This window comes from Rana temporaria, chromosome 4 (assembly GCF_905171775.1).
Source record: "Rana temporaria chromosome 4, aRanTem1.1, whole genome shotgun sequence".
In the NCBI taxonomy this organism is placed as follows: Eukaryota; Metazoa; Chordata; class Amphibia; order Anura; family Ranidae; genus Rana; species Rana temporaria.
This window is the reverse complement of record NC_053492.1, coordinates 382,377,528-382,399,428: the sequence shown is the minus strand read 5'-3', so window position 1 is coordinate 382,399,428 and position 21,901 is coordinate 382,377,528. Positions and strand designations below refer to the sequence as shown.

At 43.0% G+C, this 21,901-nt stretch overlaps 1 protein-coding gene across 1 annotated transcript in view; it reads right to left on the bottom strand.

Moving 5' to 3' along the window:
- The window catches only part of FAM120B (family with sequence similarity 120B), a 219,847-nt gene that overhangs the window by 184,365 nt on the left and 13,581 nt on the right, over positions 1-21,901 (bottom strand). The window contains exon 3 of the mRNA XM_040351053.1: positions 12,607-12,787. Within this exon, the coding sequence (XP_040206987.1) occupies positions 12,607-12,787 (181 nt within the window). The remainder of the gene's footprint in view (positions 1-12,606; positions 12,788-21,901) is intronic.

The following is a 21,901-nucleotide window of genomic DNA, read 5'->3' as shown; positions in this document are numbered from 1 at the left end:
AAAGTTTTGTTTTGATACACAGTTACATGGGCAAATATGTTTTTATTTGAGGTTACCATTCACACTACTCCATTGTCATAAACATGTTCTGTGTGTCTGATGTGATGTAGTGGGCTTTATTCCTAAGGCCCTTTTCACACTACAAAATAAATCCGTTTTAATAATCCGTATTAAAATCCGTCAGATAATGTTAAAAAACGGAAGTTATACGTCCTTTATAAAATATCATTAAAGTCTATGGGATTTTTTTATGTTCCGTAAAGATCCGTAATAGTCCGTTATAACGTACGGACGTTAGTTATAACGGAATATGTGACGGGTCTTGCACTATTTTTTGTCCATTTTTTGTCCGTTGCAAGTAACGGATATATTAACGTCCGTTATATTTTAACATTGGAGTCTATGGCGCACGGACGTTAGTAAATGTCTCCGTAAATGTCCGTTATGTTAACGGACGTTAATTTTACTGAGCATGCTCAGTAAAGACTTCTGGAGCTGGACTTCAAGAAAGGGTGAAATGGTTTTTATTAACGGACGTTAGAAAGGAATGATATAACGGATGTATACGGATATATACGGATAAACATTATCTGTTTTCAATAAAGGAAGAATGGTAAAATATTTATCCGTATGTATCCGTTATTAAATCCGTTAATAAACGTCCGTTAATAGGTGTAATACGGATATTATAAAACGGACATACAATCCATAGTGTGAAAGAGGCCTAACCTACATTGCCAATGGACATGCATTGCAGCACAGCTCAACCTTTCATTATACCCCACACCCTATATGTAGTGCACAGTCGTAGTCCCTCTTCCCTGGGTTAGAGCAGTGGTCTACAAACTGTGGCCCTTTGCTTGCCTTTATTTGGCCCTTGAGGCATTATTCCTCCCACTAACACCAACAATGGGAAATAATTCCTTCCACTGACACCAGCAATCGGGCACTATTCCTCCCACTGACATCAACGATGGGGCACTATTCTTCCCTCCAATACCAAAGATGGGGCATTGTTTACTCCCACTGGGCACAGGCCGGCGCCCCAAATGTCTGAAGGACAAACTGGCACTTTGTTAAGAAAGTTTGGAGACCCCATACCAACCCAAATATTGACTGGCACTTAAGCATCTTCTTCCATAACTTTTTAGTACAAAAGCCACATGTACACACAGGACAAATGCCAGTAAGTGGCATCAAAGGGTGATGCTTGAGTGCCAGTAAATATTTCGGTTTATCAGCCCATGCAAATAAAAGTTCTGCTTTAACGCACATATGCTAATGCCCCACAATAGTGTGAATGGGCCCTATTAGCATTATGCCGTGTACACACGATCGGTCCATCCGATGAGAACGGTCTGATGAAAAGCTCACATCAGACTTTTGCTTCCGCTCGTGTGTATGGGGCATAAGGACTTCATTAGGATTTAGAAAAGTAAACAAAAATGAAATGAAAATGGTTTGAAAATTAGGCCACAAAAAGGAAAGAATTACTGGAGCAGGAACAGGGCAAATCAAACTTTAATTTAAGAGTGGTCATTATGACTGCGTGTAGAAAACACATAAAAAATGTGACATCATTGGAATTTGGCAACACTAAACTATGAGAGGAAAAGAGAATGAAGTTAATTGATTAGCACAATGAAACATGTGGTGGCTTCCCAGTACAAGAATCACGCCTTTATGTACTAAAAATGTGAAGCATTTATTACTTGTTATGCTGGCTATCGACAAGATAATTCTCTGGCTTATGCAATGATTTGAGCAATTGTTTGCATGTTGTTGTGAATGAGCAAAACTGAATACAAGTAGCAGCACTACAAAAGAATAATAATTTACAGGCACATTGGCAATTATTCATTTGTAGGAGTAGGTGAGCGAAGGCCCTGCTGGTAATAATAGGAGTTGTTTTTTAATTCTACGTAATGAAAAAGAGAGACCATTATCTCTTCTATAAAAAGGTCTCAACTTTACCTGAGCAGCAGGCCTGAGCTGTTACATTGGCAAAGGGGAAGCTTACATAACCTTGTGAAGGCTTGGACTACTTCAAGGGACTGCAGAAGTGGATAGGGGGCCAGATCCACATACACTACGCCGCCGTACCTTACCTGGCGTATATTCGAATCCTCAGCGAGTTTGCGCCGTAAATTATGGCGGCGTAGTGTATTTCTGGCGGGGGAATTCAAATCGGCGATTAAGGGGCGGGTTTCATTTAAATGAAGCGCGTCCCCGCGCCGAATGAACTGCGCATGCGTCGTCCAGAAATTTCACGCCGTGCTTTGCGCAAAAAAACGTCGCAACGACGTCATTTTTTGAACTTAGACGTGAGTTACGTCCATCCCTATTCACGGACGAATAAAAAAAAATTAAAATTTCGACGCAGGAACGACGGCCATACTTAACATGGCAAGTCTATCTATACGCCGCAAAATACCAGCTTTAACTATACGCTGGAAAAAGCCGACTACAGGCGACGTTAGAAAATACGACGGCCGCGCGTACGTTCGTGGATCCTCGTAATTTTCGAATTTGCATACCCGACGCGGAAAACGACGCAAACTCCACCCAGCGGGCGCTGAAGTATTGCACCTACGATCCGAAGGCGTACGAAGCCGTACACCTGTCGGATCGAACCCAGAAGCCGTTGTATCTTGGTTTGAGGATTCAAACTAAGGATACGACGCGGAAAATTTGAAAGTACGCCGGCGTATCAGTAGATACGCCGGCGTACTTCGTCTGTGAATCTGCCCCAGGGAGTCTAAAACCTAGTACACACGATTGGATTTTCCGCGGACAAAGCAAAGGACTTTTGTCCGAAGGGCGTTGGCCGTGAACTTGTCTTGCATACAAACGGCAAAGAATTGTCATCAAACAAACCCAAAACTATGTGGTTTTTCATCTCTTTGGAAAACTTCTGCTAATGTTGTCTTATGGTCAGCATTATTTCTGAGAATGCATGTTTGTACTTTGGATTTTTTTTCGACAGACTTGTGTACACACGATCGGAAAATCCGACAGGGCACATTTGAAAATTTAAAAGCATGCTATTCCACATTTGTTGTCGGAAATTCCGACAACAATTGTCCAATGGAGCATACAAACAGTCGGATTATCCGACAACATCCTGCCATCACACAATTCTCGTCTGAAAATTTGATTGTGTGTAAGGGCCTTTAAAAGCACAGACAAGGTAGAAGAAGGCATCCAATACACTAGTAAGGTTAAGGTAATGTCTCTTTTGCAATAAAACAAACGTACCTGCCTGTTTCCAATCTTCTTTAGGCTGGGTTCACACTATTGTGAATTTGATGTGGGTTTCCCCGCATCCAATTTGCATATCAGGAGATTGTGACCGCCTCTCTATGGAGCAATTCACACATCTCTGGAATGGCTCCGGTGCGAATTACACAGGTGACCTGTGCGTCTTCCGGTCCGTTTCAGGTCCGAATTCAACCAAAAATTTGGACTGAAATCGGACTTGAAACGGTTAATGGGGACGCAACGGACCTCTGCTGTGAGCCGCTCCAAAGGAGTTGTAAAAGTAAATAATGTTTTTGCTAAAATGACTGTTTACAGGGTATAGAGACATAATAGTTAACCGATTCCTTTTAAAAACGATTAAAAATAGATAAAAATCAATCATATAATGTACCTACAGTTTCAGTTTCGTTTTTGCTATTGTCAATACAGGGCAATACAGGGAAGTGATGGTTTGTAAAAGGAAACTGATTGGTGTTGAGGGGTTTTAGACACACAGTAATCACACCTCCTTGATTAGTGACCACAGAGAGAAAGCTCTCATGACTTTTTTCATCAGGAAACAGACAACCAGGAAGTGTTCAGAACAGAGAAGGATTACAGCAACATCAGAGCAAAAACGAACAATGAGGACATGAAACCAGGACTGCAGTAAGGTAAAGGAAGCTATTTAGCTAAAAAAAAAATCCTTTAGTGACCCTTTAAGTGTGATCCCCACCTTAGAAGGTAGTGTTCCAATGCTGGAATAACCAAACCACCGTGCGCATGCATAGGAGTTATGTCATCCCCTACTGGCCAATCAAGATGGCCAAAGACCCAGCACCTAGAAGAAGCCACGGATAGGTCTGTGCCTTATCCCTGGAGCTGAGGTTGATATCTGTGGATTTCAATTCCCCTTGAACGGTGAACTCCAGGATTCTCACAATTTTTATCAGTAACGTCCCTTTTTTTTATTCACATCCTTTTTTTGAGAACTTACCTTGGTTCTGAGAAATCATTGAAGAGGTTGGTATGTCAACCCTTCTCCACTGGATGGAGGGATTAGTGAGGTGCCCAATGTCACATTCTAAGGATGTTAGGCGCAACACAGAAAGCTACATTGAATTGTGAGGCGATCAATCATAGAGGATGCCCAGTTTATAGCGAGGATCCATCAGTAAGCAGTTACAGGATACTCAGCTCCATGAAGCACAATCTTCCAGGGCCTTTATTCAATGGCTGTTGCTTGAATAGCAGATTGGTGTACACATTTATCTAAGGTAAAGGTACACTTTTGGCATTTTCGAAAAACATAAAAAAATTCATAAAATAAAAATAAAAATAAAATACGGACCCCAGCACCAGCTTCCAACACTTCCAAGAGGCGAATGCAAGATTGCATTCTGGTGAGATACCAATTCAAGAACGAAACAAGTTGCATGGGACTTTACGTATGCCTCCAATGGTATACACACATAAGTTAAAATGTGTGAATTTTCATTACAAAAATCCACAATAAAAACATATTGTATATGTTAAAGACATTCAACTTGCTGTAAAAGAGGTCATAGTTACACCATCAACCTAACATATTCCAGTTAAGATTTCGTGGGGGCCCCTGCTTCTTTAGGACCTTACAGAACTTACTTGTATGTGCACGTAATAACCATACAACATTTTAACTAGAAATAAGCAAAACATTACATAAACATCAATGATCCAAATAAAGAAAGAAAGAAAATATCTTACACAATATAACAACATTTTACCTCACAGAAAGCAAACAAAATAAAAAAGGAAAAAAATAAATAAAAAAAAATGTATTTTTTATATTTATTTATACACAAAAGTTGAAATTTTAACTATTATATTTTTAATGTGGATTTTTTAAATAAAAATTTGGAGGCATACATTGGAGGCATACATAAATAGCCAGATTCAGAGAGACTTACGACGGCGTATCAGTAGATACGCCATCGTAAGTCCGAATGAGCGCGGTTGTATCTTTGCGTGCATTCTTAAACTGAGATACGCCTCACTGTTGCCAAGATACGACCAACGTAAGTCTCCTACGCCGTCGTATCTTATGTGCATATGTATGCTGGCCGCTAGGGGCGTGTACGTGGATTTATGCGTCGAATATGTAAATGAGCTAGATACGCCGATTCACGAACGTACGTATGCCCGTCGCAGTAAGCTACGCCGTTTACGTAAAACATACGCCGGCGTAAAGATAAACCACCAAAAAGATGGCGCAGCCCATGCAAGGTATGGACGACGGAACAGCCGTCGTATTTTACGTTGTTTGCGTAAGCGTACATGAATGGGGCTGGGCGTAGGTTAGGTTCACGTCGAAAGCATTGAGTATTTGCGACGTGATTCTGAGCATGCGCGCGCATGCGCCGTACCAACGGCCCTCATTTACATGGGGTCACGGTTACTTTACATGTAGCATGCCCACTACCTGCCTAATTTGAATTAGGCGGGGTTACGCCGGGCCATTTGTGCTAAGCCAACGTAACTTAGGGAGCAAGTGCTTTGTGAATACTGGCCTTGCATTTCTATTTTACGTTGGCGTAGCGCAAATGAGCTGCGCTACGCCCGCTTAAACATACGCTGGTCTACCTGAATCTGGCTAATAGTGCCTTGAAAAAGTACTCATACCCCTTGAAATTTTCCACATTTTGTCATGTTACAAAATGTAAATGTATTTTATTTGGATTTTATGTGATAGACCAACACAAAGTGGCACATAAATGTGAAGTGGAAGGAAAATGATACCGTATTTGCCGGCGTATAAGACGACCCCCTAATTTACCAGCTAAAAGGTTGGTTTTGGGATATACTCACCATATAAGACGACCCCCTTCTGACTAGTCTGTCTAGAAGCTGAGGGGTAGCCGCACTGTGCCCATTGCATGCCTCACCTCTTGTGCCCATTACATACCTCACCTCACTGTTCCCATTGCATACTTAACTGTGCCGATTTCCATACCTTATCCCTGTATACAGAGTCAGACTGCGGGCGTCTATTGTTCAAAAGCCACGCCACCTCCTTGTCCTGTTCCGTGATAGGCGGAACACTCAGTTTGCCAGCAGAGCCTGTGTTCAGTGTTCCGCCTATCATGGACGTCCTCTCGTCCGAGGCCGAGGACGTCCGTGATAGGCGGAACACTGAACACAGGCTCTGCTGGGAAACTGAGTGTTCTGCCTATCACGGAACAGGATGAGGAGGAGGCAGGGCTTTTGAACAATGGACGCCCACAGTCTGACTCTGCATACAGGGACGTATTACAGCATATAAGACCACCCCCAATTTTTGGGGGATATTTTTTAGTACAAAAGGTTGTCTTATACACCGGAAAATATGGTAAATGGTTTTCAATTTTTTTTTTGCAAATAAATACCGAAAAAGTGTGGCATTCATTTGTATTCAGCCCCCTTCACTCTGATACCCCTAACTAAAATCTAGTGGAACCAATTGCCTTCAGAAGTCACCTAATTAGTAAATAGAGTCCATCTGTGTGTAATTTAAACTCAGTATAAATACAGCTGTTCTAGAATCCCTCTGAGGTTTGTTAATTAACTTTAGTGAACAAACAGCAGGCCAAGGAACACACCAGACAGGTCAAGAATAAAGTTGTGGAGAAGTTTAAAGCAGGGTTGGGTTATAAAAAAATATCCCAAGGTTTAGAGATCTCACAGAGAGAGAGAGAGAGAGAGAGAGGGAGAGAGAGACTTGTAAAGCGCAACACATGCAAACTGAATCGCCTCTGGGCGCTGTATCCATTTCATGGGTAAGGAACCCCTTGACCTCAGAAGAGATGGGTTTTAATCTTTCTCCTGAAGGCCAAGTGGTCCGACTCCAGTCGGATGGTGGTTGGTAGTGCATTCCACAGGCGAGGTCCCTGGACTGCAAATCTTCAATCTCCTTTGGACTTGTATCTGGCTTTGGGTATCTGGAGGAGGTTTTGATTGGTGGATCGCAGAATGCGATTGGGGTTATGGGCTTTTATTTTTTCGCATAGATATTTGGGGGCGTTGCCTTGAATACACTTATGTATTAAACAGAGTACCTTGAAAGTGATTCTGTCTTTTACTGGCAACCAATGAAGGGATCTCAGTAAAGGTAAGATTGATTCCCATGTTTTTTTTCCAGTCACTAGTCGAGCGGCCGTATTTTGAACGACTTGCAGACAAGTGATTTGGTATTTGGGGAGTCCTAGATAGAGGGCATTTGCGTAGTCGAGTCTGGAATTGATGATTGTTCCCACCACGCCTGCAATGTCCTCTTTCGGGATAAAGGGAGTGAGTCTGCGTAGTAGGCGCAGCAGATGGTGGGATCCGCTGACTACTGACCCTATTTGTGCATCCATTGTCATGTAGGTATCGAAAATGACTCCGAGACTGTTGACTTTGGTGCTAGGGGTGATAGTTTTACCCAGAATGGGCGGGGGAGTCCATGTTGACGCGGGGTGATTTTTCCGGTTAGCGTGAAACAGGAGAAGTTCTGTTTTTGAACCATTGAGTTTAAGATAACTGTTTGTCATCCAGTTATCTATTAGAGTGAGGCATTTCTCTAGTCCAAGAGAATGATCCTTTTTGTTGCAGATGCGGAAATACAGTTGTGTGTCGTCTGCATAGGAGTGGTAAAGTAACTTCTGGTTACTGATGATTTCAAAGAGCGGGCGAAGATAGATATTAAACAATGCGGGCGATAAGGGAGATCCCTGAGGGACTCCGCATGACACCGTACGTTTTTCAGAAGTGAACGACCCCAGTTTCACTATTTGTGATCGGTTTTCCAAGAAGGAGGAGAACCAGGGTAAAACACCTTCAGCGACTCCGTCTACTTCAGCTAGCCTAGCCAGTAGTAGTCCGTGGCCTACAGTGTCAAAAGCCGCGCGTAGGTCCTGCAGTATCAGGAGACAAGATTCTCCTTCGTCTGCGGCCTCTAGAGCGTCATCCCATATTTTGAGCAGCGCCGTTTCTGTTCCGTGACCCGGACGGAAGCCTGATTGAAACGGATCGAGTAATTTATAGGTGTCTAAATGCAGTTGCAGCTGTTGTACAACTACTTTCTCCATAACCTTGCAGCAATGTTCAATCCATCATCCTAAAATAGAAAGAGTATAGCACAACTACAAACCTACCAAGACATGGCCGTCCACCTAAATTGACAGGCCAGGCAAGGAGAGCATTAATCATAGAAAGTAGCTAAGAGGCCAATGGTAACTCTGGAGGTGCTGCAGATCCACAGCTCAGGTGGGAGAATCTGTCCACAGGACAACTATTAGTTGTGCACTCCACAAATCTGGCCTTTATGGAAGAGTGGCAAGAAGAAAGCCATTATTAAAAGAAAGCCATAAGAAGTTCTGTTTTCAGTTTGCGAGAAGCCACGTGGGGGACAGAGCAAACATGTGGAAGAAGGTGCTCTGGTCAGAAGAGACCACAATTGAACTTTTCGGCCAAAAAGCAAAACACTATGTGTGGCGGAAAACTAACACTGCAGATCACCCTGAACATATCATCTCCACCATGAAACATGGTGGTGGCAGCATCATGTTGTGGGAATGCTTTTCTTCAGCAGGAACAGAGAAGCTGGTCAGGGTTGATGGGAAGTTAGATTGAGCCAAATACAGGGCAATCCTAAATGAAAACCTACTAGAGTTTGCAAAAGACTTGAGACTGGGGCAGAGGTTCACCTTCCAGCAGGACAATGACCCTAAACATACAGCCAGAGCACCACTATGCACTACCTTCAAGCGGCGTTCTATTTTTTTACTTTTGAGCTAGCTCTAATAACTATATTATGATCATATTACTTCTGATAGAGAGTGACACCTCCATTCCCCCTCATTCGCCTCGGGGAGGGGGGGGGTTTCATGAGCCTACGCTGGTCCAGGGCTTTAACGGGGTGAGCGGGTCCATTTATTACAAATACTGATTCCATGTAATGTTCAGATAATATGGATTACTATATGTATGCTGTTTGTTATTATCGTTTATAAGTTTATTGTATTATTTGCTACACGGAATTCCTCCTGAAGAAGCAGTTGAATCAGCAAAACCGGTAGAGGATTTTGCCACACTCCACCGCAAAAGAAACTTCTTGGGGTCACCCGTTAGCAGTAATTTGTTGGTTTGGTTGGGGTCTGGCATCTGGTTTTTAGAATGTTGTATAATTTTATATGTAATAAATGACTTTTATGATACTATACAGTATGTGTCAAGAATATCAGTAATGAGATAGTCCAATCAACCCCCTTTCTGTGTGACCGCGTATTGGTTTAGGCAGCATCAGCAACTGCCACCATGGGTTCACCTGGTTCAACCACTCTACAGAGTTACAATGGAATGGGTTAGATCAAAGCATATTCATGTGTTAGAATGGCCCAGTCAAAGTCCAGACCTAAATCCAATTGAGAATCTGTGGCAAGACTTGGAAATTGCTGTTCACAGACGCTCTCCATCCAATCTAACAGAGCTTGAGCTATTTTAAAAAGAAGAATGGTCAAAAATTTCACTCTCTAGATGTGCAAAGCTGGTAGAGACATCCCCAAATAGACTTGAAGCTGTAATTGCAGCGAAAGGTGGTTATAGAAAGTATTGACTCAGGGGTGCTGAATACAATTACACGACACTTGTCACCTATTTATTTGTAAAAAAAAATGGAAAACCATTTATAATTTTCCTTCCACTTCAGAATTATGTGGCATTTTGTGTTGGCCTATCACATAAAATCCCAATAAAATTACGTTTTTGGTTGCAACAAGACAACATGTGGAAAATTTCAAGGGCTTTCAATACTTTTTCAAGGCATACAACTTGTTTCTTTCTTGAATGATGAGAACACGGAGTCACCAACACCTTCCGGAAGTAAATATTTGTTGGTAAAGGTATTATTTAAAAAAAAAATAAAAAATTCCAAGCTATTTGTGTTTTCGGGGTGGGAACTGACAGTAAAGAAGACCTCTTATTTTCATGGACGGTAGACTTAGCTAAGTTTACTTGTAAAGTGATTTCTAAGTAAAGCCAGTATTTTCAGGACCTTCAGTGCTGCGACCACCACTCCTCATACATTAGAGAAGAATAAAAGTTTACAACAATTGCTGGAAACATGACTAAACTAAAACTACAGAATGAAAATACCTCTGTATATGCCACTACCAAGTCCAACAAGGAAAAAAAAAATATCGAGTAAGCCTAACATACAGTGAAAGGAATTGATGGCTGTGTTAAACTGATGAAAGATAAGAGTTTTTCAAGGGCGAAAGATTTATTTAACAATTCAACAGTTCTTTTGAAAAACACAGTAAAAAACGGTTTCCCATTTCTACAGACATAACAAGAAATCACTGATGTAAGTGCAAAGAAATGCACCTTTCAAAAAACAAAAAGATACAATTATTTTAGCAATTTCCCTTAAGGCTTTTGTGTTGTGTGAGCCCGTCAGTGAGGTCCTCACAAGGCATCCAGCTAACTGTATTCATCTTGCAGATCACTACTGACTAGAAGAGATCTTTAAAATAATACTAAGGCTGCCCATATACTAGATCTCTTGTCCAGCATCATAAGAGATCAAATATTTAGCAATTCTTTAACCGCTTGCCCACCAGCCACCGTCGTTATAACCGCACATTCCCGCAAGTCGCCGTAGGTGTACGTCAGCTCTTTTGAGGAGTTGTCTCAGGCACGTGCCTGGGAGTAATAAATGGGGATCTGTCAATGTAAACAGACAGATCCCCGTTCTGACAGGGGAGGAGAGAGAGATCTACTGTTCCTAGTGATTAGGAATAACGATCTCTCTACTCCTCCAGTCAGCCCAGCCCCCATACAGTGAGAACACACTGAGGGAACACACTTAAAGCGGAGTTCCACCCAAAAGTGGAACTTCCGCTTAATCCACTCCTCGCCCCCTTACATGCCACATTTGGCATGTAATTTTTTTTTGGGGGGGGGGGGGAGTGGGGGCTTCAGGAGGAGTGGGACTTCCTGTCCTACTTCCTCCTTCCGCCGAGGGGCAGCTAAGGCGATACAGAATATCGCCTTTTGGCAGCCCCTCTCTGTTGGCCGATCACCTGGGACGTGATAGGTCCCAGGCGATCGCCTGTCCAATCAGAAAGCGCAGCGCCGCTCGCGCATGCGCAGTGAGTGCCCGGCCTTGAAGCCGAAAGCTGCCACGGCCGGGTGCCCACAGTAGCAATGAGGACGCCGGCCGGAGAGGGTGGGAGAGGAGCGGAGCTCCGGCCGGCGCGCCGCTGGAACGTGGAGCAGGTGAGTGCATGTTTATTAAAACAATAATAAATTTTATATACATGAAAAATGCCTGGAACACCCCTTTAAAGTGGTTGTAACCACTTTTAGGTAACCACTTTTACCTACAGATAAGCCTATATTAAGGCTTACTTGTAGGTGCTGGAAATATCTCCTAAACTTCCATGGTTTAGGAGATATTTCCAATATACCCATGCGCCAATGTCAGAATCAATGAATAACTGTGTAGTTAAAATAAAATAAAAAATCCATGATAAAAGTGTCCACTGGGCACTTGCCACAATACACTACCGGCATGCCACCTCCACGGCTGAATTTTGGGCTAAATATCTTCCAGATGCATCAAAACAAATATCAATATCTTATAGTTTATTACAGGGGTGCCCAACCAGTGGCCCGGGGGCCACATGTGGCATGCGTATTTCTTTTTCAGCATGCATCACAGACACCTTTTTGGTGGTGATTGGTCACGCTTTTCAGTATAGTGACCCTTCCTAAGCAATTTAATACACAACATTTTACTGCTGCCATTTAAAGCGGTGGTTCACCCTCCATAACAACATTTTAGCATACAATTCGGCATAGTAGCGCGAGCTACAGTATGCCTGTATTTATTTTTTTAGCCCGGTACTCACTGTGCAATCGTATATTGAAGATTCCGACTCCCCGCGGGGAATGGGCGTTCCTATCCAGAGGGAAGGTGATTGACGGCCGGCTCTGGCACGTCACGCTCCCCGAAGACAGCCGGAGTAGGTCTCGGCTCTTCACAGCGCTATACGGCGCCTGCGCACAGACTATGCGCAGGCGCCGTGAAGAGCCAAGTCCTATTTTGGCTATTTCCGGAGAAGCGTGATGTGCCAGAGCCGGCCGTCAATCACCTTCCCTCTGGATAGGAACGCCCATTCCCCGCGGGGAGTCGGAATCTTCAATATACGATTGCACAGTGAGTACCGGGCTAAAAAAATAAATACAGGCATACTGTAGCTCGCGCTACTATGCCGAATGTTATGCTAGAGGAATTTTTTTTTTTTTTTTATAGGGTGAACCCCCGCTTTAAATGTTTTATAACAAGGATTACATTTTGAAACTTACCATTGCCTGTACCAAGAAGAATTGCATAAATATGCTGACGCGCGGTTTTAAAAATCAGAGCTTGTCCAGGTATTTGTGGGTCATTTTCATCTTCCAGGGTATTACTGCAATCACTTTCCCCGAGGCACAATACATTGCAAATCATGGTGTTTTCTCCATTGTAGTGCCCGTCTAACGCAATCTAAATTAACAAAGAGAAAGAAAAAAGTTATACCAGGAAATACTAGCTAGTCCTCTAAAGCCTCGTACACACGGCCGGTTTTAACCACGGGAAAACTGCGAGGAGAGCTTTTGGCCGGGATTCCCGACCAAAGCTCCATCGACGTTTTCCTGTCGGGAAAACCTCTCGTGTGTAGGGGGAAAGACTGACCGAGCAGGTTCTCGGCTTTCCCCTCGATTTCCGACGGGAAATCCCACACTTGTGTACGGGGCATGAGTGTAATTTCTGTCTCCTGTCTCCATCCTCTGCTATCAGCATGAGTCACTTCTGACAAGATTTCCTGACACCAAGAGAAAAAAGGTGATAGGGGAGGGAGCTCCAGCACACAGCCTTTATTGACAGAATCAGCTCTTTTCCTGTGTGTTGTGTGAAAAACTCCTGCCCGCAGCTCCTCAGGACCGGCGTGGTGTCAGCGCCGGTCCTGGGCCTAAAAACTCCTGCCCATAGCTCCTCAGGACCGGCGCAGTGTCCATAAAAATAAACTCGATTCGAATCGTGAATCTAGTTTTTTTTTTTTAAATTGCAGAGTTGTTTTGGAGAAAATCACCCAGCTCTAGCTGTGAATCCACTGCGGGTTACTGCATTGCACCTGATTTGCAAGGAAGTTCGCACTGCCTTATGTGAACTGCTGGGAGTGTCAATGAAAAGTTAATGACCCCCCCAAATCAGTTTGTATATCGCAGAGCGAACTATCAATTCGGGCAGGAATCGGATAGCATGGGTGTGAACACCTATGTGATCCGATTCCGGTGCAGACCGAAAAAAAGGGTCCTGTGCGAGTTTGGTTCAAATGCGATGCAAATTCAGCCGTACTATCGCACAGACATCGCATGTGATTTGCATTGACGTGCGCTGCGAATCACATGCGACCTTGCACAGCGCACTGGTGTGAACCGAGCCTCAACACCACAACGGACCAGTGTAAACTAAAGACATACATAGACTTTAAAGGGATACATTTTTCTTGAGCCTTTCTTGTGCTAAAGGTGCCGATAATGACCAACACTAAATTCATATTCATTTAAATTGATAATATAATTTAAAAAGTCGAATATAACACAAATTATATTAAAAAATATAAATATGTTTTTTAAACTGTCATTTTCGGGTTTCAGTTTTCAGCCAAGTGCATCCTGCATTTTCGGTACCTCTAATACAAACCTTTATTTATGTATGTAATTGTGATAAGGAACATGCAGGGGAGACTTGTTGCTTTTGTTATGTATTAAGTCAGTTATACTTTAATACTTTGCATTGATAAAAAAATGTAGATGCACAGACACAGCACAGCACAACTTTATAATCAGCTTACAGTATTTCATGAAATGTAAGCTCCTGGGGCTGACGGAATTTTTGCCCCAGATTAGCTGCTGACAGATTCTGAAACTTGTCTTCTTTTCAAATGATAGAAGTAATATTTATGACATATTAAAAACACCCAAGGTCATTATGACATATCCATGGAACAAAATCCCTTCTAAATGCCCTAAGGCTAGTCTCCTTTTTTCTCATTTTACCTGAATTAAAGTCTAAGTGCAGGAACAAAAATGTAATATATTGCAGCTTACCACTTCTTAAATGCGGTAGTTGCATTATTTTTCACTTTTCACTAGACATATGCACACTGAAATATTTTTTTCGGAATTTCGTTTACGTCCGAAAAATACATTTATTACTCCCGAGATTCATTTTTATTTATTTTGTTTCATTAAAAAATGCATTCGTCCGAAAATCCAAATTAATTAAGGTCAAATCTGTCATTGAAGGCTTATGGTGTCTGTCAAATGTTCTAAGAAGATTCGACGGAGCAGCGAAACTTTACGACGCCGCAATCGTACATTTCCGGTCGAATGTTCCGCTTACAAGCTATAGAAGAATTCTAATGTTGTATGACACTAGTAATAATTATATTTATAAATTATTATTACTAGTCAACCAACGATCAAATTTTTCTATAGCCTATGGGCCGAGGATTCGATCGGAAATGTACGATTGCGGCGTTGTACAGTTTAGCTGCTTGTCGAATCTTCTTAGAACTTTCGACAGACACCATAAGCCATCAATGACAGATTTGACGTTTGTATGTTTTTCGCTGCTTTGTCAAATCTTCGTCGTTCATGTCAAATGGTCTACCCCAACACTGTCTCTGTCGCTGCAGTCAGCGGCTCATTGCATGGGGAATATCTCCTAAACCGAATTATAAACCGTTATTATAGGCTTACCTGTAGGTAAAACTACAAAAAAAGACTATACAACCGCTTTAATAATAGACTGACTCTAAGGCCCCTTTCACACAATTGGATCCGCCTGTCCCTTTTTCAGGTGGATCTGATTGAGCCACCCATTGACTTCTATGGGGAGGCGGATGTCAGCGGATAAGTGTCCACTGACACCCGCCTGGCATCCAATCCACTGAAAACAGACATTCGCCATTTGTCCAGCGGGTCAGATCAGATAAAGACAGACAGGCGGTGCGTTTTCATCCGATTTCCCCATAGAGGAGAGCGGGGCTCTGACAGGTCCATCCCTGCACAGTGAACGGAGACAGAGCTGTCATCTGCCTGCTCAGCGCGGATCTATGGAGTGATCCCCTTTGAGCAAGCGGAGTCCATCAAAATGGATCTGCCCCGTGTGAAAGGGGCCTAATGTGAAAATTCATATTGTATTAAGTCACTGATTGTCAGCCATCCCAAACATGTATTTTGGACATTTTCAAATATTTTTTTTTATCTGCAAGCGGGTAATGCAGATATATCTGATCGCTTTACAAATCCTCTAGCCTCTTCTATTGTTAAACTTTAAAAAAAAAATCTATTTGTAAAAGAGGTATTTTATGGTAAGAGACTGAAATAAATTCACACATCCTACACTTGAACATCACATTAAAAGTATAAAATGTAAATAGGATCTTTCACACAATTACAACTTGCCAAAACAGTCTTTGTCAAATACAAAATGTGTTTCTCTTGGAGATTAGAAAAAAAGTGCAGACATCGAATTAACTAAAGGCAAGTCTGATTTTTTCTTCAACATAAACTGTGTAAGATATTCTTTGCAAAGGCACTTCATATTATACAAGAAAGGTAAAATAACTATAAAGGTGCAAAGTCAGTCATACTCAGTGAATGAGTGCAAAAAGCAATGATGATGTGCAAACAACAGTCCCCTGTGGGCACCAAAGAGATCCCACCATTCATCGGCCTGAACAAGGATAGACGGCTGCTCACCGACCTCTGCGGGTACTGCTCGTTAATACATTGATATTTAATGTATGAAATAAGAATGTCTGTGTAGTTTGTATGAAATATACGTAATTGTAAATTCTATTATAAAGCAATTTTATATGCTTGTTCAGTGGCGGCCCGTCTATACGGGGCGCAGAGCTGGAGGCTCTCATTGGCTTTTAAAAAAGGGTGGGCTTGGGCCACAGAGCACTGCGCCCTGAGCTCATCCAGTTGTGAGTCTCCTCCCGGCTAATCAGGAAGCAGCACCTGAGACCCGGTTGGCAGGAAGTCTTAGGACTCCCTGGCCAATCATGTCTCAGGACACACTTCCTGTTCAGCTGAGAGGAGAAGCAACGGCCCGACTCTTCCGTCCCCCTGCCTCCTAAATTAAATGGGGTGTAAAGGTTTGTTTTTTATTTTCTAAATAGGTTCCTTTAACCACTTAAGCCCCGGACCAATATGCTGCTAAATGCCCAAAGGCGTTTTTACAATTCGGCACTGCGTCGCTTTAACAGACAATTGCGCGCTCGTGAGACGTGGTTCCCAAACACAATTGGCGTCCTTTTTTCCCCACAAATAGAGCTTTCTTTTGGTGGTATTTGATCACCTCTGCGGTTTTTATTTTTTGCGCTATAAACAAAAATAGAGCGACAATTTTGAGAAATGCAATATTTTTTACTTTTTGCTGTAATAAATATCCCCCAAAAACATATATAAAAAAAAAATGTCCTCAGTTTAGGCCAATACGTATTCTTCTACCTATTTTTGGTAAAAAAAAATCGCAATAAGCGTTTATCGGTTGGTTTGCGCAAAATTTATAGCGTTTACAAAATAGGGGATAGTTTTATTGCATTTTTATTAATTATTTTTTTTTTACTACTATTGGCCGCGATCAGCGATTTTTTTCGTGACTGCGACATTATGACGGACACTTCGGACAATTTTGACACATTTTTGGGACCATTGTCATTTTCACAGCAAAAAATGCATTTAAATTGCATTGTTTATTGTGAAAATGACAGTTGCAGTTTGGGAGTTAACCACAGGGGGCGCTGTAGGAGTTAGGGTTCACCTAGTGTGTGTTTACAACTGTAGGGGGGTGTGGCTGTAGGACTGACGTCATCGATCGAGTCTCCCTATAAAAGGGATCACTCGATCGATGCAGCCGCCACAGTGAAGCACGGGGAAGCCGTGTTTACATATGGCTCTCCCCGTTCTTCAGCTCCGGGGAGCGATCGCGACGGAGCGGCCATAAACGAATAGCCGCGCCGTCGTCCCGGATCGCTCCCCGCGGGAATCCGACCGCCGCATGTAGCGAGGGGGTCCCGATCGGACCCCCCACCCGCTAGAAGGCAAGGACGTACCTGTACGCCCATTTCCTGTACGTGCCATTCTGTGGATGTACATATAAATGCGGCGGTCGGGAAATGGTTAAGCTAGTGCATTGTTGGTTCACTTACCTTTTCCTTCTAAATGTTTTTTTTCTTTGTCTGAATTTCTCACTTCCTGTTTCTCCTCAGTAAGCTTGCCCCTATCATCTGAGATGTTCTGGCTGGGGGTCAGAACAGCTTACTGAGAAGGAACAGGAAGTGAGAAATTCAGACAAAGAAAATAAAACATTTAGAAGGGAAATGGAAGGAAAAGGTTAGTGAACCAACAATGCACTAGCTTAAAGGAACCTAGAAAATAAAAAACAAACTTCTACAACCCCTTTAACCACTAGCCGACCGCGCACCGTCATTATACGGCGGCAGGTCGGCTCTCCTGGGCGAAAGCCCGTAGCTATACGTCCGCTCTTCGAGCGGCCACTAGGGGGCGCGTGCGCGCCCCCCGCTCGCCCCCGACTCCCGTGCGTGTGCCCGGCGGGCGCGATCGCCGCCGGGCACACGCGATCGCTCGTTACAGAGCGGGGACCGGGAGCTGTGTGTGTAAACACACAGCTCTCGGTCCTGTCAGCGGAGGAAATGTTGATTTTCTGTTCATACAATGTATGAACAGAAGATCAGTGTTTCCCCTAGTGAGGCCACCCCCCCCCCCACAGTAAGAACACACCCAGGCATACTTAACCCCTTCCCCGCCCCCTAGTGTTAACCCCTTCACTGCCAGTGGCATTTTTATAGTAATCCAATGCATTTTTATAGCACTGATCGCTATAAAAATGCCAATGGTCCCAAAAATTCGTCAAAAGTGTCCGAAGTGTCCGCCATAATGTCGCAGTAACGAAAAAAAATCGCTGATCACCGCCATTACTAGTAAAAAAAATATATTTATAAAAATGCCATAAAAATACCCCCTATTTTGTAAACGCTATAACTTTTGCGCAAACCAATCAATAAACGCTTATTGCGATTTTTTTTACGAAAAATATGTAGAAGAATACGTATCGGCCTAAACTAAGGAAAAAAATTTTTTTTTATATATTTTTGGGGGGATATTTATTACAGCAAAATGTAAAAAATATTATTTTTTTTCAAAATTGTCGCTCTATTTTTGTTTATGGCGCAAAAAATAAAAACCGCAGAGGTGATCAAATACCACCAAAAGAAAGCTCTATTTGTGGGAAAAAAAAGAACGCCAATTTTGTTTGGGAGCCACGTCGCACGACCGCGCAATTGTCAGTTAAAGCGTCGCAGTCCCGAATCGCAAAAAGTGCTCTGGTCTTTGACCAGCAATATGGTCCGGGGGTTAAGTAGTTAAGATCAATCTCCCACAGGGGGTGGCGGTAGATCGCTGCCTTCCCGTCCGTCATCAGCCCCCCCGCTTGCGGGGAGGGTGCTTCCCCAAAATATTTAGCACCAGCCGCCACTGTGCTTGCTTAATAACGAATAGTACTATGGGCATTTTTCACTACTGTAGCTGCTCCGACATGAAAACATATACTCTACCTTGCTGCAATGGCTAAACTAGGCCTGAAAAAGGAAATATAATTATTTTTCACCACTAAAACCTAAAAATACTTTAGGGTCTTTTCAGACGTCCGACGGACCCGGACGCTAGTGGATGCTCCATCCGCTAACGGACGCGTTCCCATAGGGATTCATTACAAGTACGTTAACGGACTTGTAATGAACGGACAGGCGGAACGGACATGTGAAAGGGGCCTTAGGGAAGATTTACCAAAACTGTAAAGGGCAAAAGCTGATGCAGCTGTGTATGGTAGCCAATCAGCTTCTAACTTCAGCTTGTTCAATTAAGCTTTGATAAAAAAATAAAAAAAAAATGGAAACTGATTTCTATGTGGAGCTGCACCAGATTTTGCACTCTCCAGGTTTAGTAAACCAACCCCTTTGTGACTTTGCCCAGGGAGAACAAAGTGAGAGTGTCCAGGGGCGGACTGACAACTCATGGGGCCCCCGGGCAATAGAAGATTATGGGGCCGCTGGGCTTACAGATGGCCACCACGCCAGGAGGCAGTGCAGAGGCGGGGCAGCTAAAATCTCAGGATTTTCTCATCAAAAGCATGTCCGTTTCGGACATATCAGGGACAGATGTAAAAAAAAACAGATTTTTACATACTGTCCCTGGTTTTACTGAGCCTGGCAACCTTGATGGGGCCCCCTAGTGGCATGGGGCCCTCGGGCAGTGCCCGAGTGACTCAATGGTCAGTCCGCCCCTGAGAGTGTCCCTATAAGGGCTTTTCTCCTCGACCCCCATATGGGTCACAGCGTCATGACAGGCTGTGATTTGTGAATGGCAAAGAGAGGGGTAGAGGTTTGATACCGGAACTGGTGTCTGTCATAGACTCTTTACCAATGTGGTGGGGAGCTGGTGACACCGCTTCCCTAAGCAGCTCAATATATCCAGTCGGTTGGATCTAACCGGTAGTTCATATAGAACACTAGGACACACTGGCTTTCATCCAGCCACAGTTTCAGGCTCCCTAGATTATTCTGATAATCTCCCCAATCTCTGCCCAAGATTTTCAACAATTTTTAAGCGCGTTGGAAATTTTGTACTCGGCACTCCTAACCACAAATCTAGATATTGTTTATCTGTTGAGTGATTGGTTTATGGTAATCAGAGAGGCAGCAACCTTCAGTACTAGATCCATACCTCTACTGTAAACTAAATCTGACTCAGAAGAGGTATTTCATCTATTATTCACTTTAAAGCGGAGATTCACCCAAATAACATCTATACGGGAGTAGGCGTTTCCAAGCTGAGGAGGAATGTCCTCTCGGAGGTCGCCCAGATGATTGACGTCCTTTCAGAAAAAGTTCACCCTGGCGGATAAGGCCCCGCCCCTGTATTGCGTAGGCGCGTCACAGGTCACTGCATTTCCGAAAGAAGCCGAACATGAAGAAGCTCTATATGGCGCCTACGCAGTAAGCTTTACACGGCTCCTAGTCGGTGCGCAGGCGCTGTATAGAGCCGACTCGCAGCTCTGCATGTTCGGCTTCTTTCGTAAACGCCGTGACTCGTGACGCGCCTACGCAATAGATACAGTGAAGTAGTGACATAGCCACCCAGGGACAGAATTTTTCAGGATTACCAGACAAAATAAAGCAAAAGAAGTTAAAAAAAGAAAACAAATGGAGCCACCGCAGCGAGTACTAGTAAGCTGCAACATATGACTTTTTTGGTATTGGGTTTAGATACACTTTAACCACTTCAGTACCGTGGGTGTTTTTCAGATTTGGTGTTTACAAGACTAAAACAGTTTTTTTTTTTGCTAGAAAATTACTTAAAACCCCCAAACATTATATATTTTATGAGTTATGATGTCCAGTGGATTATTAACATAAAAATTAATTTGCTTTTAAAAAGTGTTTTACAAGAACCATCTACTGAACCGTGTCCTGTGTCCAATGAAGAAGCCTCTGCCGTCCACGTTACAGAATACCCGACTTTGCTCCTATTGAATGCAATAAAGTTTCACAGTCTATAAACATGAAGGACCTACATGAGAGCACTGCCTCCCCGGAGTAATGGGAATTCCCGCTCAGTGTGTGCGTGTTATGTGGAATCTCATTCACAAAAGCTTTGTCACAAAAGGTTGAATTATTGATTTGCTGCTTTTTTTTTTTCGCCTTCATGTGGATTTTATCTTCCTTTAAGCACTAGTGCCTGTTAATCTGTTAAAATGTCATACCTGTAAAGACATGAAAGACATTTGCAACATGCTTCACCACCTGTCAGATATGAGTGACTAGGGGAAGTAAGGGTGTTTCCTCAACCTTTACTTATACAGGTCTGTGAATCGGTGTCGATCAATCTTCAGCAATCAAACAGCAATAATTCTTAACTGTTTAACTTCCGCTCGGCTATTGAGTTTTCTGAGAAAGAGAACTCTTTTGCTGAATCTAGTATAATCAGTTGTCTTTGGAGAGAGGCAATTCACCAATAAAAGTAAAGTCACTGCACAAGCAGCTTAAAGTGTATCTAAACCCAATACCAAAAAAGTCATATGTTGCAGCTTACTAGTACTCGCTGTGGTGACTCCATTTGTTTTCTTTTTTTAACTTATTTTGCTTTATTTTATCTGGTAATCCTGAAAAATTCTGTCCCTGGGTGGCTATGTCACTACTTCACTGTATCTATGAAGGGAGTCATGGTTGTCACCCCAGCTCCTTCAGATCCGCGCTATATCCAAATGACGGTTACAGCTCGGACCTGCTTTACCAGGAGGCCGTCAATAGACGTCCTTCCCTTTGCACGCTCCGGCACGCCCTGTGATCACCGAGTCACTGAGACCGCATCTGAGCGTGGATTGGGGCTAGCATGTTCTAAAGGCATGTATAAAGCCAGCTGGATGCATACATGCTGTTAGAACACACTAGCATCAATAGCCCTGAAGATGGGGGAATCCTTTCACCAGAAACATGTAAACTTCATGTGTTTTTCCTAACAA